Here is a 24216-nt window from a genome sequence, read left to right on the forward strand (position 1 = left end):
AAGATCTGAAATTTAGCTTCACAATTTATTATCTCACCACTCCTATAAATAGCTAGAAATTGGAATGACTAACATTGAAAAATAAGGTAAATTAATATGCGAATTCAAAGCATAATTTATTCTAATATAATGAGCAATAAGAAGGAAATAAAATATTCTTTATAGGAAAATTTTTTATATGGTACGAATATTAGCTTTAAAGCATACACGGTCACCCGTAACCTTTTAACGACAAACGCAATAATTCCTTGTAAATAGATGTCACAACTAAAATTAAAATACAACAATCCAAACCAATCAAATTTCCAATTAAATAACTAAAAGTTTTCGCAACGATTCAGTACACGAGATTAAATAAATTAAATATGAGTATAAAAAGAGAATTAATCACCAAAATTCTATTTCTATACCCCTTTATCTGCGAAAGAAAAAATGCTTTTCATTTTTCAAGTTGTTGAAGTTAGTTGTTTGGAATTTTTTTTTTTTTTGAATACGAATTAAGTCAAAAATACTATTTCTTAAAATCTTTTAAAAAAAATCTTTATCGTTGAAATCGAAGCGGGCTTGGGTTGGGCTTTAATGGGGATGATGTATCAAGAAATTAATTGTACGGTTCTTTTCACTTCAAGCCCCGGGCCTGGCCTGGCAGTTCTGCATCTCCCTGAACTTAAAACCCTACAAGAAACAGAACAGAAACTGCTCCCGCCGGCTGAACTCAATCATGGCTTCCAGGTAAAACCTGAACACTGTCACATTTTTAAGAAATATGTATTTGTGTCTACTGAAAGTTTTTGTTTTTAAAAAAAAATTGTATCGTGCTTTTATGTGGTATGTTTAGGCGAGTAAGAGCGTTCAAGCGTTGGATGAGATCACAAGGCTTGGAATACAGCGACGCACTCGATTTCAAAGATGACCCGGAACAGGGAATTTCTGTTATAGCATTAGGTGATTTGAAGGAAGGCGATTTGGTGGCTACTATACCAAAGAGCGCATGCCTCACTGTTAAGACCAGTGGGGCAAGTGACATTATCGAGTCAGCTGGTTTGGGAGGTAGTTTAGGCTTGGCATTTGCTCTTATGTATGAAAAGAGCTTAGGTGAGGATTCTCCCTGGGCCGGGTATCTCCAGCTCTTGCCTCAACAAGAGTGCGTTCCTTGTGTTTGGTCACTTGAAGAAGTGGATTCTCTTCTTTCCGGCACTGAGCTTCACGAGGTAGTTTAATTAATGTCTGATGCCTTTGTTAAATTGTGGAAATTGAAATGGCTGCTTTATAATATAATATAAGGGGTTTTGAGCATTTCTTGCTTTTTCTGTAGGCAGATAGTGAAAGAAGACAAAGGTCTTATTTTTGAGGACTGGAAACAAAATATTTTACCCCTTCTGGATTTGAATTCAGCTAATGTGAAGCTTAATCCAGACTATTTTGGTGTTGAACATTACTTTGCTGCAAAAAGCCTTGTTGCTTCTCGATCTTTCCAAATTGATGATTTCCATGGATCTGGGATGGTCCCTTTGGCAGACCTGTAAGTATAAATTCTCTCTTGGCATTGGTTTCTCTCAGAATTTCATCTGTGTTATTGGTTCAGATATTTTTGGGTCAATGGTCAGTTAACAATGAATTGATAGCTTATACACTGAATATGTAGATGTTGACATCGTTTCTGATAGTAATGGTAGTGCAGACCTTAAAATAACTGATTTGAAACTCTTTTGCAAAGGTGTCAGCTTGCCAAGTGTCTCACCGTGCAGATCAACAAGATAGGTTTCAGTTCTATGAGGTGTCACAGGTTCATCAGTTTCATCTATTTTAGCTTAATCTCATATTCAAAATAGACATATTCTTGTAGGCCTTCTTATCTTCTCTAGGACCTAATTATATCTTCTTCTTTCTCCTCATTATTCCTGGTTGTCATAGCAATTTGTTTTAAGTTGCCAATCTTGGTCCATTTTTATCTTGTCTTCAAAATTCCATGCATTTACCAGTCCTTTTATTTAACCATATCTATTAATTTATAATGGTCTTGAAGTTTCTCTTCCAATAGTTTGAAACTACTGAACATTACACTTTGCTGCTTATGCTTACCCTGAATTTTACCCATTCTTTCTCGATGTATTAACTCTTCTTATGTGACACATCCTCTGTTATGCAGCTTTAACCATAAAACTGGGGCCGAGGATGTACACTTCACCTCTGTATCTTCACATTGTCAATCTGACAGTGATGCTGACAATGATGATCATGTGGTTGCCAATTCTGATGATAATGAACCATCAACTGAACATCCTCACGTGGATGGAGAAGAATCTTCTGCTCCTTCCAATGGGAAGAGTTCTTTGGGTGGAAGTGACTTGGAATCTTCGGCTTTGGAGGATGTCCCAACAGTGTTGCAAATGATCATGGTGAAAGATGTTAGAGCTGGAGCTGAGGTTAGTGTGTGCTATTTTACAGGTATCCTAGCATTGTTTTCTTCATCCTTGTTATTGGTTGTCCTAGTCAAAAGGATTGAAAGATGATGTACATTTGATTGATTTCTTTGGATTTATTACTTCAACATGCTTTCATTTGTTTGAGTTGTGCATTATTCATTGCCTTTTGTTTTCAATTTGCAAAGTGGACAAGGATGGCTAGAATGCTAAGAAGGTGTGGAGTTCTTTTTTCTTTTTTTTTCTCAGTTTCTATTCGTTCTTATAAATGTATTCTTCTCTTAGGTCTTCAATACATATGGGTTGATAGGAAATGCTGCACTGCTCCACAGATATGGGTTCACAGAGCCAGACAATCAATTTGACATTGTGAACATTGATATGGAACTGGTGCTTAAATGGAGTTCATCTTTATTTTCTAGCCGGTATATTAGAGCAAGGCTATCCTTGTGGAGAAAATTAGGTTACTCTGCATGTCAAAGCCAGAACTCTGAATATTTTGAGATAACTTCTGATGGAATGCCCCAAATTGAGCTGCTTATATTGTTATACATCATGTTACTAACTGAAAATGTATATCATAAGCTGGATCTTAAGTTATCGACTACGGAGAGTTACGATGAAGCCTTATGCATAATTTTGTCTGAGAAAAACAATATTCAATTGGGAAAAGGTTCGGAGATGAGCGAAGAACAATTGCTAACTGAAAGTGTTTGCAATGCCATCTCTTCACTTGCAGACATGCGGGAGAGTTTATATCCCTCAAATTCAAAAGAAGATGATATTGAACTCTTGAGAAGTTGTTCAATACGGGATAGGAAGCTGTACCATTCTTTGTCGCTGCGTGTAAGTGAGAGAAAGATTCTAGAGAAGTTGAGAACTTATGCAGCTACTCATATGCTGTCAATTAGAAATGCTAAGAGAGGCCCGACTGGAAAGAGATTGAAGAGGAACGGGCTGCAACATTCTTTCCTCTAATTTTTGCTTCACCGTACAGGTTTCCCTTTTCTTTTTACAATTTTGTGAGGAAAATCACATGTTCGGACTTCGGAGCCCCTTTTTGCCACATAATTTTACCCAGTTGTATCAGCAACCCCAAAATGTGCCGCAAGGTAATCGATATGTTGTTGAATCTACCACTGAATTTTATTTTATTTTATTTAAATGATGACAATTACTGTAGCGACGCCGTCGTTTTATTTTCATATGCCTCATTTTTGTAGGTGACCCTATTTAGTTGAATTTTATTCTTATTAAATTTCTACGCACCATTTATGCATCTAACAAATGTTTATAGCCAATATCTATGTTTATATTGATGTTTTCTCCCTACTCCATGGGGATGCTTGACTTTAATCAGAATAAAACGTGTGAATTACGTGCATCATCTAGAATTCTGGCCCAAAATATTAAACTTGTTGAACCGCATCAATTATGATGAATATGCCCTCTAAATATGCAATTCTATTGCAGTAAAAAAAATCAGCGAAAAATCAATAAAAGAATCAGCTTCATAAAAAGCACATAAATTGATTATTTTTGAATTTTTTTTTTATTTTAAAAAATTTCATGCTACTCTTATTTTAATTCAAACAATAAAAAAAAGAAGAAGTTGGTTGGATGATTTTTGTCTTCTTTAATAAAAATAAAAATAAAAATAAATTAAGGTTTTTAAAAATATTTGGGTGATTTGAGTAAAAGAAACCGATAAAGCTCTTCTTAAGTCATTAAATGCTATGGGATGCATAGCAAGTAGTCAAGTACCTTAGCAGCGCAGGAATCGGTTAACTAACACATGGCTTTTTAAAGGATTATGATGTGGCCAAGAAGGAAAAAATACGAATACATGCTGGAGAAATAATTAGAGAAATGCTAAAGGTCGGGAACGCTAAGATAATACTGAGAGAAATGACATGTTGTGTTGCCGTTTCGTATTTTCACAGCTCCCCTCAATATGACTAAGAAAGCGAACCCCCACGTGAAAAAATACTTCAGCTCAAGTCATTTTTGCCAAAAGCTGCCGTTTGACCCCACACTCAAGTCACTTTTGCCAAGTGAATTCTGCCCCCCCACGTAAAAGTTTGAGTTCTCTCCTTGCTCATGACCAAGCAAAGTTAAGTTTGAGTTCTCTCCTTGCTCCTTCACTCGTTCACTTCTCCTTCGTTTCTTGTTCACTTATTTGCTCATCACAAACCAAGATAACTTGCTCCCATTAATTTCAAATATTAAACTGCTTTGTTGAGTTCTACAATTTGAAAGTACAATTCTTTCAACATTCTAACAGCATCCTAGTTCACAGTTAGATATTAGAAACAAATATTAACATATTTAATGCCAATCTTTATTCCATGAGAACTTAAAATATCCAAAAGAGATGCATCTACCCTACATATCTATTTACACAATAAGTGTCCCTTCAATTCCAACAGAATATACATGCCTCCATCTTAAGATTTCATATGGCACTGAAATTAAAAATTTCGTCAACTGATAGAAGCCACCACACAATGGCAAAATATATATGTTTATTATCAAAACATAAGGCATCATTTGAGCAAATTAAAGAGACAACTATTCTCAGCCATTCTTCTTAATATGGGATAGACTTCTTGTATCGTCATATCCACTCTCAGCACCATAGGTTGGTTGTTCCTTATACAATTGGCGCCCTTTACAATCACTCATTTGAGGGACTTTTGCTCGACACTTTGGGTGGAGCCCTCTCTTTTCTTGTCTCGGGAATGACTGCACGAACAGCCGTGATATTTTTCTGCTTTGCTGTGATTAAAACTGTTGATGATCACTCTGGGCTTTGGTTGCCTGGCAATATCTTCCACTTGTTCTTCCAGAACAACACCGCTTATCACGATGTCCACCATCAACTTCAGGGCTTGAAGTACAACTATTCTCAGCCATTCTTCTCAATATGGGATAGACTTCTTGGAACTCACATGCCTTACCATCTAGTCAAGCTACCTGAAGGAGGTTTTGAGGCTCGGCTAAAGAAAGACTAGATGCTATTAAGACAATTTGACTGTATCGTAAATTAATTATTAAAATAATTATCAACAATATAATTACCAAAATAATTGTGGGAGTTGGAGTTCATGTGGGAATGCTGAAGAAGGAGTTGAAAATAGAAAGGAAAAGGAGTTGAGAGGGAGTGAAGGAGTGCTGGAACAGATCTGTTGAAAGCGAAGAAGGAAGTGGAAGAAGGAAAATGATTTGAAAGTCACATGGGGGACAGATATCTGTTACTCACGTAGGGGGTGTGGGAGGTGAGAGAACGAAACGGCAGCACAAACTGCCGTTTCTCTCAGCGTTCTCTAAGAGTTCCCGATATTTAGCAGCACTCAAATAATTATCGATCAAGATAACTGCAGATAAGATTGGTTAGCTTAGTTGTAAAAGAGAAAAAAAAACATATATAGTATTTTTTATTTTTTTTTGGTAAAAAAGGGGCTCTAAGCAGAGCTAAAGAACAACCGAGCGAGAATGGGCAATCCCATAAGCATCCTTAAACAAAAAGGGGCTAACTCCCAACGGGAGAGTATGGTAAATAGTAAGACCAAGAGGGATGGAGAAAGCTAGGCTCGCCATATAATCCGCTGCAAAGTTAGCTTCTCTGTAAATATGGGAGACAGAAACTTGCCAATCCATCTTTAGATAATCCTTGATAGCTCGAATCAGAGAAGCATAGTGATTGATTTCCAATGTTGGCTTGGTCACCAACTGCAGCACACAACGACTATCTACATATATAGTATTTTTTTATTGAGTGGTTGGAGATTAATTTTAATAATGTCGTAACATAATTTACAAGCAAGGTCCTGGGAGAAGGTAAACGCAATAAAATATAAGATGTTATATTAGAGAAGAAGAGACACAATCACGTAATTTGATTTTCTTTAGTTTTTGCATGCATCATATGAGTTGGCAAAAGCTCATCTTCTTATTTTACGTATTATTTTATAGCAAGTAGAACCAAAAAGTGAAATAGGAGACAATCGATTATAAAATAAATTTTGGAAGATCAAGGCAAGGAGACAAAATATATATATTGATTGTTTCTTTGCTTTCGCATCAGCATGACAAAGAAGTGAGAAGCAAAAAATCTAAGAAGGTTGAAGATTTGCAAGCTTAGCTGTGAATGTAATGGAAACGTTCTTCATATCACATGGATCGCCCACGTTGCCTATTGACGAATCGTTACAGGTAAGGCATTTTCTCAAGGCTTGGAAAGAGCAAGTGTTTTTGCGAAAACCCAATTCGATTCTGGTGATATCTGCACACTGGGAGACCGACGTCCCCACTGTCAATGTCGTTCGCCAAAACGACACCATCTACGATTTCTATGGCTTTCCAGAGCAACTCTATAAGGTTCAATTACTTTTATTTACTTTAATCTATTTTTGGTATAAAATTGTCAATCTCAGTATTGTTTATTGATTAATCAATTAACTCTGCCCCTGGTCCTGGGACCAGCTAAAGTATCCAGCTCCAGGAGCTCCTGATTTGGCAAAGAGGGTGAAGGAGCTGCTTAGGACGTCCGGGTTCAATCATGTTAAAGAAGACACAAAACGAGGGCTGGACCATGGGGCATGGACTCCACTCATGCTAATGTATCCAGAGGCCAACATCCCGGTTTGCCAGCTATCGCTTCAGCCCGAAAAGGATGGAACATACCATTACAACGTAGGCAAGGCGCTGGCCCCTCTCAAGGACGAAGGCGTCCTCATTATTGGTTCCGGAAGTGCCACTCACAATCTCAAGGCTCTACAATTTGATGGCGATTCGGTTGTCTCCTGGGCGTCAGAATTTGATTGCTGGCTTAAAGATGCTCTCCTTCAAGGAAGGTAATCATGTATGTGGAAGTGCTAATGCTTTTAGCGGCGCATCCGCTGATTTCTTCTTCTTCTTCTTTTTGAAAAGAAAAAAAAAAATTTAATTGCTCTATTCTGTTGATCTTCCTCCAGATATGAGGATGTGAACCACTATGAAGAGAAGGCGCCGTATGGGAAAATGGCTCATCCTTCGCCAGAACACTTTTACCCATTGCATGTAGCCATGGGTGCCGCGGGCGAAGATGCAAAGGCTGAACAAATTCACCAAAGCTGGCAACTCTGTTCTCTTTCTTGTTCCTCTTACAAATTTACAGCCGCCACTGCCAGCTGAAATTTTGTACTGCACATACTTATGCCATCGAGTTTGCTTCTATTCTCGAATAAAATTAAATCAAATCAAATTCTGGATGAGTTATTGCCAATGTGTTTTGTGTGTTCATGTGTTGGGAGTAAGACTAATTTTTGTTTGCAAGGGTGCTTTCGGTGCTTCGAGATGCATTGTATGGGACTATATTAGAGTGCAACAATTCAGAACCATTATTGAATAAATACATCAAATGAGCTGGACAAATTCGCAGCCACATTAAAGGTTCTACAATATTTAATGCCACTTTGACAACAGAATGGGCAGTGCCATTACAGAGGGTTGAAGTGTTGCAATATCGCAGCTGATTTAGTTTTTTTAGCATCTCTTGGATACCATCATTGGTCCCAAAGATTCCAGTTTTGCTGCATTCCCTTCCAGTCTCCACAAATTCTTGACAATCAATTTCAATTATCAGTGGCACTGGCACACATGCTGCCTTCCCTGCAGTTTCAAGTCCAATTGGGCTAATCGTTAAGTCCATTTATAACGTAACAATGATCAGCTGAAACTGGTTGACGCCCGAGTTCCATCTTTCTAAACCCCTCTCATCAATTTTCTCTCAAGACTGGTGCTACTAGCTGTTTTATTAAATTAGAACCCATAATTAATGTTATTAAACCTTCACTCTTGCAATTATAATAGAGGAAATATATAATTTAACAAACTCCCTTTGGGCTTTGCCTCTTTCACAAAACTCTTTGCATTTTATTTTTTTTAAATGAGCTTCATTTAGTATAACTATGATTTAGTTAGTAGAGCTTTTATGAATGAAATTTTTATAAAAAATATTTAGTTATTTAGTCATCAGGTGAGGGTTTTTATTAAAAATTATAATATTATTTTAATGGATAAATTTTGTAAAGTTATACTATGAAAAAGTTGAAATAGAATTATTAAATAAGTAAAAAATATTTTAGATATTTTAACATTTTAAATTATCTTTTCAATATGTACTTTTAAAAACTAAAAAATTGAGCTTTTGCTATTGTAGATAAAATGGCTTATTTAATTTTCAAAAGTTTTACTAAAAAAAATCAAATAACAACATAATTTTTTAAGAAAATTAATGGAATTAAATAAGTAGTTACAATAATTAAATAAGTCATATCAAAGAGACATGTATTATTATTTTCACATCTGCAACTCTTAGTGCTATCATTACTCTCATTTAAATATTATGTTGTAATTATAAGATAAATACTATGTTGTAATTTGAAGACCAAATGATTTATTGTAAAGATTGATGAATTATAGCATTCAACAAGAAATTTTTGTAGTCAAATACTCTTCAATGCATAAAGAAGAAAATCTTTGATAGAGAGAATAGGGTGACGGTCCAATTAGAGTTAAAAATTTGATCTCTAAGTAAATGTACATTGGACTTAAATAAATAATTACCATTCCAAACTTCTATAACTGAAATAAATACAAATTTGTTGATGATGGGTGGTAAGACTCCCGGAGAAAAAAAAAAAGAAAAACAGAAAAATAAAGAAAAATAAATTTCATTCGAGTGGTGAATTTAGCCTGTGTCTGGTGAGCACACGGTGGTTGCTGCCTTGCTGGTGTGTAGTTGGAACTTTGAATCCAACTAATATGTTTTATTTTATTATTTTATTTTAAATTTCATAACTAAAATAATACTTTAACCACATCAATTGAGATAATTGGAATTACTGTTGGCATACTCTTGCTCATATGTGAAATCGGATTATATTTATTTAGTTAATTTTAAATACGTGTAAAAAAAAGAATCTTATTATTCTTTAATGGTTCGAATACCAAAATTACCCTCAAACTATGGACCTGTTCTAACAAATTTAGTTAATAATAAAATCCGCTCACCTAACCTAAGTTGGCTTCCAGATAAAGCCTAATTAGCCGCTTAGGTGGTGCTGAGGTCATCACCTACGTCTTTCTCCAGTTATTAATACATATCACCTTGCACGAATTGAAAATCCCAAACTTTGAATTGCAGAGACTCAAGTTCCTTCCTCCAGCGCTCGCTCATTGAATTTAAGGGGTAGGTGCTCTCTCCTCTAAATCAGTCTTTGTTTTCGAAAATATATAAATATACATAGATGAGTACTGTGAAGAACACGTTCTTCATATCGCATGGATCGCCGACGCTGTCTATTGACGAATCGTTGCCGGCGAGGCATTTTTTAAAGGCATGGAAAGAGCAAGTTTTTACGCAGAGACCCAATTCAATTCTTGTGATATCCGGTCACTGGGAGACCGACGTTCCCACTGTCAACGTCGTTCAGCAAAACGATGTCATCTATGATTTCTACAACTTCCCTGAGCAGATGTACAAGGTAAATAGCTTATAAATTCATTTTTTTGGGGAAAAAAAAAAGTGAAACGAATCAAATGTATTTGTATCTCATATATTCAGTGGTTAAAAAATTGGACTTTAATTTATTGTTACCACCACACCAGCTAAAGTATCCGGCACCAGGAGCTCCGGAATTGGCAAAGAGAGTAAAGCAACTGCTGACAGAGTCTGGGTTCAATCACGTCAATGAGGACACAAAACGTGGGCTTGATCATGGCGCGTGGGTTCCGCTCATGCTAATGTACCCGGAGGCCAATATCCCTGTGTGTCAGCTCTCTGTTCAGACCCGAAAGGATGGAACTCATCACTACAACATGGGCAAGGCTCTAGCGCCTCTCAAGGACGAAGGTGTACTCATTATTGGTTCTGGAAGTGCCACTCACAATCTCAGGGCTCTCCAATTTGATGGTGACTCTGTTGCTTCATGGGCTTCGGAGTTTGATAACTGGCTTAAAGACGCCCTCCTTCAAGGAAGGTAAGTGTAATAAATTAATTATATATACATACAGAGATGGCATTACATCGATAAAAGTTAAATTTTTGAATTTATGTAACTGCATGCTTTATTTAATTTGTTGCTACATACAGATATGAGGATGTGAATCACTATGAACAGAAGGCACCGTGCGCAAAGAAGGCTCATCCTTGGCCCGACCACTTTTACCCACTGCATGTAGCTATGGGTGCTGCCGGCGAAAATGCAAATGCAGAACTCATTCACACCAGCTGGCAACTGGGTACTATTTCTTACTCCTCGTACAAGTTTACTGCGGCAGATTAAAATTTCCAATACATAACACACACACACACACACACACACACACACACACATATATGCCATTTGGTTGTTTTCATTATCGGTTAGCTCTAGAATTTGAGAATAACTGCGCAACATTATTGTTTTGGTTGGACATTTTCTATTTGTCTTCTTTGAAATTGTAAGATTTTTTTCTGGTTCAGAGGCATGCCTATGATATTATGTATTGCGGTTTTTTTTTTTTTTTTTTTACCGCTGCTTATTGTCTAAAAAGCTGAGAAAACCACGAGGAAACAACATACACATAAAAAAAAAATTAAAGAATTAAAAGGGAAAAAAAGTGCTCTATAAAAGAAAAAAAAGAAAAGAAAGTGAGCTGCTCCCTCTCTCTCATACAACATACAAGCGAGTTGCTGCTCGTAGATCTCCTCCTCTCCCTCACTCCCTCACGAGCTCACTCTTTCAGGAGCTGATGCAGATCTCCTCCTCTCCCTCTCTTCGTCTCCAAACTCAATTCGGGCCTCTCTCTCCATCTCCCTCGGGAGGGAGAGAGGGAACAGCTCATTTTCTTCTTTTTTTTTTCCTTTTATAGCAGCGCTTTTTTTTCCTTTTAATTCTTTAATTTTTTTTATCAAGAAAGTTGAGAGCCACTGGTGAGAGAAATGGCATTACTGAATGTTGTATGCTGCTTCTCTCGCGGTTTTCTCGGTTTTCTAAACAATTAAGCAGCGCTCTTTTTTTAATATTTTATTATTCAACGCTCTGTTTTTAATATTTTATTATTCAAATGCTAGAACCACGTGGGGCGAACACCCGGAACGGCGTCACATATGCCGTTTCGGCTGCCGTTCTCTCGCCCCTCGTGCCCTCTAGCATTTTCCTTTGTTTTTCCACATGAAAGCATTTTAGGCACACTAATCCCCAAAAGTCATAAGAAAAGGTACACCAATTCAACGGATCGACAGTCACCGAATGACGCCAACACAAAAGATAATTAATTGTTTTTTGGGTTATTTTTTTATCATGGTTCTGATTATTATTTGAGTAAATAATTTAATTATTAATTGATAATTAATAAATAAAAAAATAAAAAAAAAATTAAATTTTATTCATATATTATCATTAAAAGACACGTGATAGAAGATCTTTAAAAATTAACGGAGCTCATGATCATATTCCTTATTTTTCGCCACCCCATAAGAATGATAAATTTTGCCGGGCACCTTAATCTTTTAACAATTATCACCGTAGACTCATTTCGTTAAAATTTAACATCAATTTTAACGGCTTTGACATTTATTCACTGAAATCACCATAATGCCCCCATATAAATTGAATTGATTGTGGGTATTGGAGGACCCATACATTTTTAATGAATTTATTACTTGAGAGCTGGCACGTTATTTTCTTGGAAAGATATTTATAGAATGTAAAAAAATGATAAAATAAAGACCGAAAATAATCACAATTAAATTAAAGCTATTTTTTAAGAAATTAAATAAAAACTATAATATTAATTGGACACTATGAGTTCTGGAACCAAACCCCCTAAGACATCTTTAACTCCAAACTCTAGCATCATGGCATTTCTCAGTATTCATAGCAATCACCAAATATCTGCTTTGAAAGCACCATAGACAACATAAACTTCCAATTTTTATGCACAATTAAAATAATTTATATATCAATCAGATTATAAAATACCCAAACCTAAAAATCAATAAACAATAACATTGAAACCCTAAAATTATAAGATTGTGATTTTGCAGACACTAGTCACCATTGTTGATGCTGCATCAGTTAGCAGTAGGCCACGACTCATCGAACTGCCAAGCCTCCTTATCTCGCGTCACGCTCTTGTTGCTTGTTACCACCCAAAAATGGGCATTCGCTGTTGCTTGGTTACAAGTTTTAAAAATGGAGTTAATCTATGCCTTGGTAAAAGTAGATGTTGCACATAAAAAATCATCTAAAATAGTTTAATATGAATACTATGATACTGATTAAATTGCCGTTAACAAATCGGACTCAACAATTAACGAAGGTAAATCAACTTCGCTTACAAGTTGGAGAGTAAAACATGCAGCTTCCACTTCAGTAACATTAACTTAATCAAAGTAGACACCAAAATCAACTCTTGCCGTTATAACCAACTCATGATGAGTACGCATTATAGTTGGGTAGTCAACCTTCCCACCCTCAATTTATTTTTATATTTAAATGCTTTTTATATTATTTATAATAACAAATTAATTTCATATCTAATCATCTTATTAGTTGTATAAGTCATATTGTAATGAAGTATCAAACTTAAATTCTATTATTATTATTATTTGAAATTAAATTGGGCATAAGGGGGAAAAGACATCCGCAGAGAAGAAATAGGACCATTCGATGATGAGGCAGAAGATTCCAGTTATTGCTGCAAAGGCACGAAACTTTTTCTTATTCTTTTTTCTTATAAATTCAGTTACTCTTTTCATTTTCATTCATTATTCTGCAAATCCATCGAACGTCACACGTGGGCAACAGTCACGGTTGAGTGTGATGGACACATTCTTCATATCACATGGATCGCCGACGTTGTCTATCGACGAGTCGCTGCCGGCAAGGGGTTTCTTACAGGCATGGCAAGCGAAGGTCTTCTCACAGAGACCCAATTCAATTCTGGTGATATCTGCTCATTGGGATACCGATTTTCCCTCTGTCAACGTCGTTCAGCGAAACGATACCATCCACGATTTCTATGGCTTCCCCAAACAGATGTATGATGTACGTATCCCCTCATTCCCATATCTATTCGATTTCTTAAAATTTTTAACATATTACAAATTCCTTTTTTTTAATTTGTTTAATATCCATGTGAGCATTTCATGAACCATACCCTTTCTTTTGGTTTTAAATTTGGATAATATTCATAATAATTGGTAGGTCTAAGACGAGTTTAGATCATTTATATTTAGACCCTTAATAATATTTTTTTTTTAAAAAAAAAAGTTGATTTCACATAATGCTAATAGACTAATGGTGGGTTTTGTACTTTGTAGAGAAGGTTATGGTTTGTGCTGTGCACGTTTTGACTGTGTGGTGGTCGATAGGCTGGGTTATGGTCAATTTTTGTGGGTTAATTTGATCATGATTTGGTTGTAGCTTTTCAACTAATATATTATAGAAATTTCTGGGAATACTTTCTTTATTTAGAGCTCTATATTTTACTAGTATCTTTCACATTTACGTGCATTGGCATACTTTTGTTGGCCATTTCTTCTTCATCAAGAAATTATTTCATCCTTTATATTTACTACTTCTACTGTCATGTCTTTACTTTAAAGTAGAACAAAACCTCTTGTATTTGTGGTTTGTAGTTATATAAACTGCCAAATTTGATGAAGACAATGACGCGCTATAAAATTGACTGTATATATCTCATGTAAAAAAAGGAAAATGAATCAATTGCTTTTAAGGATTCAACGTGTTGCTGTTGTAATCAAAATCGAGGGAAAATACTTTGCAAAATTTTGGTCTGTTTTGAAATGCATGAACAATATTGCTACTGGAAGGGAAATTGAAAAAACAATTGATCAAGGTTATTTTGTCAATGTTGAATGAGGTTTGTGATCAATCTGTTATATGTTTGTATTGATACAATTCGAAAGGTCATAATCAATTCAAATCGTGGTTAATGTAATAGTGGAGGAAGCCATTTTATCAGTTGCATACATCACAAATATGGTGAAATAGTTGTATTGAAGTTCTAATATGCTAATACTAATGGGATGAAGAAAGCTTGAGAGTGCATGACTTGATGACGTCTCACAGACGTGCATATTTCTACTTTAGTAATGTGCTGCCCATCTTACCAGCTCAAGTATCCTGCACCAGGAGCTCCAGAACTGGCAAAGAGGGTCAAAGATTTGCTCAAAGCATCTGGCATCAAGCACGTTAATGAAGATAGAAAACGTGGGCTTGACCATGGTGCGTGGGTTCCACTCATGCTAATGTATCCAGAAGCTGATATTCCTGTGTGCCAGCTCTCAGTTCAGATGCATCATACTGGAACTTATCATTACAACATAGGCAAAGCATTGGCCCCTCTCAAGGAGGAAGGAGTCCTCATAATTGGTTCTGGAAGTGCGACACACAACCTCAGGGCTCTTCAATTTGAAAGCAGTTCCATTTCATCATGGGCTTTGGAGTTTGATAACTGGCTTAAAGATGCTCTCCTCGAAGGAAGGTAATTATTTAATGTTTGCTGCTAGAACCCATTCTTAGTTTTATGTTGTCAATTTGAGTTTGATTTTGATTTTCTGTAAATTACACCATTTAAACACTGTTTCTTAGGGATGGTTTCTATGGTTGGGACAGGATATGGAGTGGCCATTGCTTTTAGAAGCTGTTCATTTTATTTTTTATCATTTGGACCAATACACGATTTTCTTTTAGTTTTTCTGGGATGGAGTCTTATATCAGGAGGTCTGGGAGTGGTATTATTTACCAACCCAATTTATTTTGCCTTTTCCTTAGGATTGGCTCTTGTTTGTATATCATTATTCTATATTCTATCAAATTCCGATTTTGTAGCTGCTGCGCAACTCCTTATTTATGTGGGGGCTGTAAATGTTTTAGTCATGTTTGCTGTAATGTTCATGAACGGCTCAGACTGTTCTAAAGATTTTCAGTTGCTTTTAGAATTGAAGTACTTGATTCTTCCTGCAGTTATGAGGATGTGAACCACTACGAGCAGAAGGCACCACACGCAAAAAAGGCTCATCCTTGGCCGGAACACATTTATCCATTGCATGTTGCTATGGGTGCTGCTGGCGCAAATGCTAAGGCCGAACTTATTCACAGTAGCTGGCATTATGGTGCTCTTTCTTATTCCTCGTACCGGTTTAAAACATCCAGATAAATTTCCATTGCAGCCTTGCTGTATTATATACCATTGAACAATGATACTCACCCAACTTAAATCCCACCCAAAACCCACCATTTGTCAAAAACAGCAGTACAGCACCCACCTTTGCCTATTTAATGTAAGTTAAATTTATGGGCAGAATCTTAAAACAGTGCTGCAGCTCTATAGTTGAACGCCGCCTTTGTCCACGTCTCCAATAACCCGAGGGAGAAACCCCTTGAAAAAAGGAAAAAAAAAACAGAATGGGTCCGCCCCACCTATTGTTGAAGACTTATGTAAAGACGTTCAACTATTTAGCAACAACTACTTTTTAGTTAATTTATACAGGGTTAATTTCGGTCTGCTCCTCGTGACAATTTTCAACAAATCGTTCCCTAATCTATTGAAAACATTAAGTTACTTCTTAAAATTTATTATCTTTAACCATTGATTATCGTTAACTTATAAAAATATAAAAATATTTTGATGTTAATAAAATATTCTTGTAATGACGTTGTGAGACTAAAAAAAAAAAGTAATTGATGTATGATTAGTAATTAGAAAATGATAAAAGTAATTGATGTATGGCTAGTCATTGAAAAATAAATTAAAAAATAAAATTTTGAAATAACTTAATGAGCTTAAATAAATTGATAATTTTTTTAAATTAGACATGTTAATTAAATAAATTACCAGACGAATCATCACATATAAATTATGATAATGTCATCTTTGTCTTTTTCTTTCATTTCTCTTCATCTTTTTTTTTTCATTCTTACTCCTTCATCTTTTCTTTTCATTTGTTTTTTCGCCATCCTTACTCGTTCTTTGTCTTTTTCTTCATTTCTTCTTTTATTTCATGTACATGACTCCAGTAACTTTTTTTTTCCTTTCATTTTTCTCATCTATACTCCTTTTCCTTTCATTTGTTTTTTTTTTTCTTCCATGTACATGAATTCAGTAGCATTTTTTTTTTCTTTCCTTTTATTTTTCTCATCCTTACTCCTTTCATTTGTCAGTAGCATTTTTCTTTTATTCTTTGATTTTTTTTTATATCTATATTTTCTTTAAGTAGCTTTAAAAAATGAAAAAAAGAATAATAATGATAATAATTAAAAATATGAAAAAGGTAAAATATTATATATTTTCTATTTGTAGCTTTTAATTAATTTCTATATTTATTTTTTAAAATATTTTTTAATACGAAAAGATAAAATTTAATCCGTTCAAAAAATTAGTCATATAGGCACAAAATAAAAATATTTTAAAGTATTAGGGAGCATACTATAAATATTTAAAATATTTATGTGTGTTTTGAGAAATCTAGAAAGATTTGGACCCATGAAAATTAGTCTACCTAGGTTTGACATTTTTCTGTTAATTGACTGTTAGGAAAATGTACATATACTATTTTATCTTTTTACCTATTAAAAATAACAGAGAAATAATAAATTTTGAGGGATAACTTGATATTTTCAATAATAAAATGAGCGATTTGAAGATTGTCACTTCACGAAGTGGTAGGCTAAAATTAACCCAAAACTAAAATTTTGTTCCCTACATCGGTAAAATAATTTGGACTAATCCACAAACTAAAATAACATATGCCTAATCCTTAATGTCAAATTAACCCATAAATGTTTTAGTAGTTTTAGAGATTAATTTTAGCATACAAAAGCCACCAAATTTGTAGCGATAGAGTAGGATTATTCTAGTGCATGCAAATAGCTGTTCAAATTATATTATAAAAGATTTCACCTCGAGTGATTTGATGTTTTTAAACTCATGATTTTTCATTTTAGTGAACAAAACTTGTTGGTCCATTGATGTACTCGTGGCTCCATTTGTAATACCGCCAAATGATCAAGTGTAACTTTCCCCACTATTGCTATCCAAATATAAAGGTTATCAACCTTTTTAATTAGTATAAATTGACTCGTTATTATTATCCTTTGTACAATTTATAATGTTCGCCCATATATATTATGCTGATCCTTTGAATATTATTTTACACGCAAGCACACACACAAAAAAATAAAAAAGAATTTAATATTTTTTTTAAAGTGAACAAATTAAGAGATTTTATTTTTCGGAAAAAAAGGTATAGATTTATTGATTATTAGCCTACAATAAGAAATAATATATATAGAGAGCTAGGAAATGATTGATGGGAACTCTTATTTTTATATATTTAATAAGCACAAAAAATTTTGTCATTACTTGAGCATTAGCTATAAAGTTTCCTCTATATTAAAGCTCAAGTGCATCAAGACCAAATCTAGCGCTTCAAGGTATCAGACAAGGAGGCAAAAAAGAAAAAAGCAGCCAGCTCAATGGCACCCACATAAATACAATCCAGTCCCAGACATTTAAATATAGGAATAAATATATTATCAAACTTCCAAAGAACTTGCAATTTACTCTTCTAATTCATAAATATAATTTCTTCCCTTCATCATTGGCTTAAGTAAACAATATATTCTATCTTATTAAATCAATGAGAATTTTTTGTTTCTTTCTTTTTGTTAACTGAACCAACTAAGCTACATTCACACCGAAAGAAAATGTGCCAGCTACATCGTTAAAATTAAGCTAGTGAGTTAGTGGGGTTCAATTCGTGTGTCTGTTAATTTTTTTGTGCATCTATAATCTAAATATATTATCAGGTTATCAGAGGCCTCAACCTAGCTACGAATCATATAAAATTAAACGATGATATAGGAAACATATGCATTAATTATTTTTGCTGCCCTTGTGAGCTCATATATAGTGGTATATATATATATATATATTTTTTTTTGTAGAAAATGAAGCAGCCACAATACCACTATTTTCATTAATGGTTATTATTGAAGCGGCAGTGCATGCAGTTGCATGGAATATAGAGACATGTTCACAGTTTCTGTAATTTAAAAGTTGAGGTTGTTGATCTCTCTCTCTTGAATCTATTTCAAATGTGAGTACACGCGTGACAGAAATGTTTTTAATTTAAATGGCTGAGAGCTTGCCATAGCTAAGCTTTCAGATTGTTGTGCAAGCAAAGCAACAAGTATCCCTTGTTTATTAACTTATTGTACAATCGATATATATATCTAATTAACCTTAAACCTCTCTAGTCCCTTCTTTCCGATATGTAAGAATTTTCTCTTTCTTTCTGATCGTCAAATCAACACATACACACACATCATTAATTAGGATGAAGTAGAGTAGTCAGTTCCCTCTACTAAATATAAGTACACGTACCGTTGAGCACTAATTCCTTCAACCCTCCCCACCCTATTCTCTCTTTCGCTTTCATTAAGTTATTTTAATTATTATATGGTATGGCCAGTTGGTATTGCTTCACTTGCAAAATTGATCATCATAAAAGAGGAAAAAAAAAGAAGATATTAATTTAATTCTATCTATTCCGTCCAAACTCTCCATATATACAATTCTCCTTCAGTTTTTCCGAATAAATTTAAACGCGTTTGCTCTCTCTCTCTCTCTCTCTCTCTCTCTCTCTCTCTCGTTAACCAATTTTCCAAAAGAATCCAATGTTAGCCATAGCTAGGATTCTTCAACATATCTCTTTTTCCATTAGAACTAATTAACGTGTCGGTTTCCCTGATAGATCGATGTTCATTTCTTCCTCAGTAACCTTTCATAATTGTTTTTGTTATCACTAGCTATGTGCCACTGCCACAAGATCACATATAGCAACAACGAAGAGTCAACTCTGAAAGCAAACATCCCATATTCCCAGACACTCAATAATCAGTAGTGCATATACATATAAAATAAGTTGTTGTGTGTGAGAGAGATGAACAGTTCTTCAAGCCCACCGAAGGAGAGACAATTTATCGTGCTTGTTAACAGCTCAAACTCAAATGGTAACATAGTCGTGCAGGATCATGAGGAAGAGAAGAATCCTTGCAAAAAGGTGGTGAGGTACAAGGAATGCCTGAAGAACCATGCAGCAGCTATTGGCGGCAGTGCCACAGATGGATGCGGCGAGTTCATGCCCAGCGGAGAAGAAGGCTCCATTGAATCCCTAAAATGCTCGGCATGCAACTGCCACAGAAACTTCCACAGAAAAGAGATAGGATGTGATGCTCACTACCATCATCTTCATCAGCAGGCCATGATGATGCTCTCCGGAAATAGCGGGTCGGCGCATTCGGCATCGGATGAGAAGGTTGAAAGAAGAGGTGTGGTTGTAGGAAGGCCAGCTCCAGCTGACGATGATGATCATCAAAAGAGGATGATGATGAGAAAGAGGTTTAGGACAAAGTTCACACAAGAACAAAAAGAGAAGATGCTGAGCTTTGCTGAAAGGGCTGATTGGAGAATACAGAAGCTTGATGAATCTGTTGTGCAGCAGTTCTGTCAAGAGATCGGGATCAAGAGGAGAGTTCTCAAAGTTTGGATGCACAATAACAAGCAGAGTTTCGCCAAGAAAAACTCGTCATCGTTTGATTAGTCGAAGTGAAGCAGCAGCTGGTCTTTTCATTTCTACCATTTTATCAATATAATTTTCATGCATGTTTCCAAATAATTTTCAGGGCCTGTTCTTGTATTTGTATCAGATTTTCATGTTACTCTAGCTAGGTCATACAGCACTCTTTCCATGTTCTTGAGAGTTGAAATGTTTCTAGTACTGAGGGGCTAGACTGTATCCATTTCATGCAGCATTACAAGTGCTTCGAAAAAGAGAGGGAAAAAAAAAATGCAGAAGGTGAGAGTTCTAATTTAATCTAAAGAATAATGGCAGAGAGTCATTTCTTTTAGTTAGAAATAATTTAAGTTTTAATTTAAAAATTTAAGAACATCATCTATCCCATTAATGTTATTCATAAAAAGTGTGCGCCCCGACTCTTTATTAAGAGTTATTTCTTTTAGTTAGAGATTAATAAACCTTCAAGTAAAGAATGTACAAGTATAGAATAAGCCATCGCAATATTCTATCATCCACACGATATACACTATTGATCAGACAATAAATACGAGTATGGCACATCAAACTTCGCAGGTAAAGATTACTTATGAAAATTAGAAGAAGCAAGATATTGTTTAATTACCACGAATGGCCGACCAATTTTAAGTGCATGTGCTTGTCACTCAGCGGAAGTACTGTACCGAATGCATTTTGAGGAAATTGATGTAGTAGAGTTAAAGCTTAGGATACCAACTTAGAAAGAGATAATGGAATAGAATTAGGGGGTTTAATTATGATAATCATAGACAGTAATTGATGCCTCCATGATCCTTTAGTAACTAAGGGAGAGATGTAATTGATTCCCATAATTTCTTTATTATAAAACGGTTGCTGGGTGATGTTTTAGGCGGCTGCGTATCCCTAAATCTATAGCTTAATCATGTTAATCATGCTGAGACCAACACTAAGTATTGATTAATCATAGAGTAAAACACGCTTTAGATTTGAATACTCATTGAAACAGATTAGTGATAATTATTTTCATTTAGCAGTGAGAATAAACAAATAAAAGGAAATGAAAACTTTTCCATTACGCGCCGTATAATTAATTATGATAAAATTTAAATCTATGAAGGGCACTAAACGGTTTTCAAGTTTTCTTAATCTTTAGCAACTATTGATGTGTAACATGGTTACAAGACTGATATTACCACACATACATATAATTAGGATACATAATTTGTATTAAATTATGTGTGTTTAATGTATATATCAACCAACGATTGGTGATATAAGATACCAATATATAGGCTTCATATGTGAAACTAAAACATGAAGGTAACTTTTGAATTTTATTAGTATTTGAAGTATGAACAGATAACGCTTAAATAAATATAACACGCACTAATTAATTTATTTAATAGTAATACATTAATAGTAATCGAAACCCAAATAATAAAAATAAGTCAAGTAGGCCATTGGTGTATCATCTAACCATTGTTATTATGTCACATTAATTCGAATAAAGAGTTTATAGTTATAGCAAGCGTTAAGTTTTTTTTTTTTTTTTTAACACTGCATCCTAAAAAAATGTCAATCTAAAAATTAGATTCTGTCTCTTAAAAAATAATAATTTTAACACTATTTAAGTAATATTTTAAGAGATTTCATCAAAACCAATGTGTCATTAATTAAATGATGAAAATCCATAACTTATAAAAATTTCTGATTTAAACATCCCACCATTTAATGGATGAACACTCATCACCTGCAATGAAATATTTTGAAAGATTACTTTGGAAGTGTAGCATTACTATTTAAAAAAAGTTGTGAAACAAGTTTACATATTAAAACTATTTTTGTCATATTATCATCAATAATTGTGTTGTTACAAAAAAAAAATGGTGTCTTAAGTAATGTAACAGTATTATAATTTTGTGATGTGACAAGTTGTTATTTACCATATCATCATGTAAATTAAGAGTTTTTGTTTAGAATCAAGATCCTCTCCTAATTTTTTTTTTCTCTCCTAACCACTTTAAATGAAATAAATTTAGTGAAAAAAGTCAATTAATTGTAAATAAAGTGAAAAAAAAACAATTTAATTATTAATATTAAAATTTGAAATTTAATCTTGATCACACAATTTATTAGGAGAGGTTAGAAGAGGAAAAAAAAACAATAGGAGAGAATTTTTATGTCGAGAAAATTAGATGAAGTCCGTCAGTTATTGCAAAGAGATAAGGATGAACTTAAAAGTCAATAGGGATGCATAAAGTACTAAATAATAACGCCGCCTAATGGGTTTGACCCAATGGGCCCAAATTTCCGTTATGGTGGTTCATCGGTTCACAGCCACAAAACCCTAAAATTTCGACAGAGATTCATCGTCTTGCTAAAACAAAACCTTTCTTAAACCTCCAGTCTCCGTCACCGGCGGCGACACTCAGGTATCTTTTTCTCTATTTCGTTCACTCCTTTTTTCTAAATGAGGTATTTTCTTTTTATTTTTACATATGTTTGCTTGGAGTAAAGTATAAACGGAAATAAGAATTTTTTTCTTTCATTATTGAGAAATCGGAGAATTTAAGTTGGTTAGTGGATTTTCTTTGAATATCGGAAACAGGGTTTTATGTTATACTAGTTGCTAGCGTGGATCAAATTACAGTTTTATTGGTCAAATTAATATATATTCGTGTGTGACCTAGATAACAGTTCTTGTTTGTAATGTGACCTTTTGAATTATTCTTGAATTATTTTCTCTTTTGATCGATGTTTATTTTGAGTAAGTTGCGTTGCAATAGTCATAGTAGAATCAGGCGCTGTTCTTTGACAATAGTTTTTAGTTGATTCATTCCTGTTGCTTTGATTTCAATATCTTTACAGATGGGTAAGAAAAAGCTAAAAGTTGTTGAGGAAGCCAGTCCTGATATCGATTTAAAGTCCATTATTCGTGACCATGCGCTGTTCTTTGACAAGTTGGTTGAGCTTGTCCCGGCAAGGTTTTATCTACCAGTTGATGATAAAGAGAAGCCATGGTTTCAAGGCCTCAGCAAGAAAGAAAAAGCTTCAGTGAAGAAGGAAGTGAGAGAAAATATCAAGAAAGCTCGGAGAGATCGGTTGGATCCTGAGAAGTCTAATATAACAACACTTGATTTGTTGAAGCAAAACTTGGAAAAGGAAAGATCACACGAGGAGAGTGACGATGAGGAAACGGAGAATAAACCTGTGATGTCTGGTTTTGAAGGTGATGATCGATCAGTGACATATGAAGAACTCCGGCAAAGACTTAAAAAGAAGATTGAAGAGCTTCGAGCTGGTCGAAATGCTGATAGTTCAGATAAACCAAAGAAGAGGAATGAGAAGAGTGACAAGAAGGGAATTCAGCAGAAGAAACGCAAGAGAGAATCCGGAACTGAAGAAAGGAAATCTACCACTAACAATTCTTCAGATAATGTGGAGGAGGATATAGCAGAGGCGTCGAATAAACTTGCGTTTACTCATGTTAAAATTGGAGATGACGTAAAACATGTTAAGAAGAAGAGGAAGAAGCCTTCCAAGTTCGAGGAGCTTGAAAAGGCAAAAAAACTGGAGGAAGCAAAGAAAGATCCTGAGAAAGGAGAGATGATTGCGACGAAGCATTCATGGCAAACAGCCACCAGTAGAGCTGCAGGAATTAAGGTGCATGACAATCCAAAACTGTTGAAACAGAGCATACAGAAGGATAAAAGGAAGCATCAGAAGAATGCTGGGAAGTGGAAGGAGAGGACTGAAGCCAGAGAGAGGATGAAAGCTGAGAAACAGCAGAAGCGATCGGCAAATATTTCTGAGAGGATTCACCAAAAGAAGATGCGACGTATCGAGAAAAGAGAGAAAAAGCTCTTGCGACCAGGATTTGAAGGTCGCAAGGATGGGTATATTAATGCTGATGCTGCTTAAAGTGCATTGTGTTTATTTTGATTTTACTGGAGTTCTGCATAAACAATTATGTCAAAATGCAAGGGAAGATTCTTTAAGATTTCCTGTTTTCATTAAGTACCCCTTCATTTTTTTTTCTCTCTATTTATTATTGTATCTGAAGAAGAAGCTGAATTTTGGTTGATGCAAAGTGAATGGTTTTTCCTGTATCAGATAGCAGTCTTTGCCTTCCCAAAGTAAAATCTCATGTCATTTTTC

The 24216-nt window shown here is 34.8% G+C and overlaps 6 protein-coding genes across 6 annotated transcripts; all 6 read left to right on the forward strand.

The window, feature by feature from the left end:
• The first annotated feature begins 666 nt into the window (after positions 1-666).
• Positions 667-3647, forward strand: LOC18036984 (ribosomal lysine N-methyltransferase 3). The gene is made up of 5 exons (XM_006426327.2): positions 667-732; positions 839-1211; positions 1320-1522; positions 2150-2426; positions 2709-3647. Exons 1-5 carry the CDS (start codon positions 722-724, stop codon positions 3399-3401), a joined length of 1557 nt encoding a protein of 518 aa, XP_006426390.1. The 5' UTR covers positions 667-721; the 3' UTR covers positions 3402-3647.
• A 1517-nt stretch (positions 3648-5164) lies between these two features.
• On the forward strand, positions 5165-7598 carry LOC18036990 (extradiol ring-cleavage dioxygenase). The gene is made up of 4 exons (XM_006426329.2): positions 5165-5408; positions 6568-6803; positions 6909-7279; positions 7400-7598. Exons 1-4 carry the CDS (start codon positions 5165-5167, stop codon positions 7596-7598), a joined length of 1050 nt encoding a protein of 349 aa, XP_006426392.2.
• Positions 7599-9575: 1977 nt separating this feature from the next.
• On the forward strand, positions 9576-11704 carry LOC18036991 (extradiol ring-cleavage dioxygenase). The gene is made up of 3 exons (XM_006426330.2): positions 9576-9952; positions 10077-10447; positions 10561-11704. The coding sequence occupies exons 1-3, from the start codon at positions 9716-9718 to the stop codon at positions 10751-10753; spliced, it is 801 nt and encodes a 266-aa protein (XP_006426393.1). The 5' UTR covers positions 9576-9715; the 3' UTR covers positions 10754-11704.
• Positions 11705-11868: 164 nt separating this feature from the next.
• Positions 11869-16006, forward strand: LOC18037463 (extradiol ring-cleavage dioxygenase). The gene is made up of 3 exons (XM_006426331.2): positions 11869-13501; positions 14593-14963; positions 15446-16006. The coding sequence occupies exons 1-3, from the start codon at positions 13124-13126 to the stop codon at positions 15636-15638; spliced, it is 942 nt and encodes a 313-aa protein (XP_006426394.1). The 5' UTR covers positions 11869-13123; the 3' UTR covers positions 15639-16006.
• Positions 16007-19425: 3419 nt separating this feature from the next.
• On the forward strand, positions 19426-20085 carry LOC18035692 (zinc-finger homeodomain protein 3). Its single transcript, XM_006426332.1, has one exon. It carries the CDS (start codon positions 19426-19428, stop codon positions 20083-20085), a length of 660 nt encoding a protein of 219 aa, XP_006426395.1.
• A 2265-nt stretch (positions 20086-22350) lies between these two features.
• On the forward strand, positions 22351-24216 carry LOC18035693 (surfeit locus protein 6 homolog). Its single transcript, XM_006426333.2, has 2 exons — positions 22351-22490; positions 22927-24216. The coding sequence occupies exon 2, from the start codon at positions 22927-22929 to the stop codon at positions 23977-23979; it is 1053 nt and encodes a 350-aa protein (XP_006426396.1). The 5' UTR covers positions 22351-22490; the 3' UTR covers positions 23980-24216.

This window comes from Citrus clementina, unplaced genomic scaffold (assembly GCF_000493195.1).
Source record: "Citrus clementina cultivar Clemenules unplaced genomic scaffold, Citrus_clementina_v1.0 scaffold_7, whole genome shotgun sequence".
In the NCBI taxonomy this organism is placed as follows: domain Eukaryota; kingdom Viridiplantae; phylum Streptophyta; class Magnoliopsida; order Sapindales; family Rutaceae; genus Citrus; species Citrus x clementina.

Excerpts from the sequence above, each read along its gene's own strand:
- LOC18036984 (XM_006426327.2), top strand. Across the intron at positions 1,212-1,319 it reads CCGGCACTGAGCTTCACGAG|ATAGTGAAAGAAGACAAAGG; the intron begins GTAGTTTAATTA and ends TTCTGTAGGCAG. Across the intron at positions 1,523-2,149 it reads ATGGTCCCTTTGGCAGACCT|CTTTAACCATAAAACTGGGG; the intron begins GTAAGTATAAAT and ends TCTGTTATGCAG.
- LOC18036990 (XM_006426329.2), top strand. The coding sequence starts at position 5,165 with ATGACTGCACGAACAGCCGTGATATTTTTCTGCTTTGCTGTGATTAAA. Across the intron at positions 5,409-6,567 it reads AGTCAAGCTACCTGAAGGAG|CTGTGAATGTAATGGAAACG; the intron begins GTTTTGAGGCTC and ends TTGCAAGCTTAG. Across the intron at positions 6,804-6,908 it reads TTCCAGAGCAACTCTATAAG|CTAAAGTATCCAGCTCCAGG; the intron begins GTTCAATTACTT and ends TCCTGGGACCAG.
- LOC18036991 (XM_006426330.2), top strand. The coding sequence starts at position 9,716 with ATGAGTACTGTGAAGAACACGTTCTTCATATCGCATGGATCGCCGACG. Across the intron at positions 9,953-10,076 it reads TCCCTGAGCAGATGTACAAG|CTAAAGTATCCGGCACCAGG; the intron begins GTAAATAGCTTA and ends CCACCACACCAG. Across the intron at positions 10,448-10,560 it reads GACGCCCTCCTTCAAGGAAG|ATATGAGGATGTGAATCACT; the intron begins GTAAGTGTAATA and ends TGCTACATACAG.
- LOC18037463 (XM_006426331.2), top strand. The coding sequence starts at position 13,124 with ATGATGAGGCAGAAGATTCCAGTTATTGCTGCAAAGGCACGAAACTTT. Across the intron at positions 13,502-14,592 it reads TCCCCAAACAGATGTATGAT|CTCAAGTATCCTGCACCAGG; the intron begins GTACGTATCCCC and ends CCATCTTACCAG. Across the intron at positions 14,964-15,445 it reads GATGCTCTCCTCGAAGGAAG|TTATGAGGATGTGAACCACT; the intron begins GTAATTATTTAA and ends TTCTTCCTGCAG.
- LOC18035692 (XM_006426332.1), top strand. The coding sequence starts at position 19,426 with ATGAACAGTTCTTCAAGCCCACCGAAGGAGAGACAATTTATCGTGCTT.
- LOC18035693 (XM_006426333.2), top strand. The coding sequence starts at position 22,927 with ATGGGTAAGAAAAAGCTAAAAGTTGTTGAGGAAGCCAGTCCTGATATC.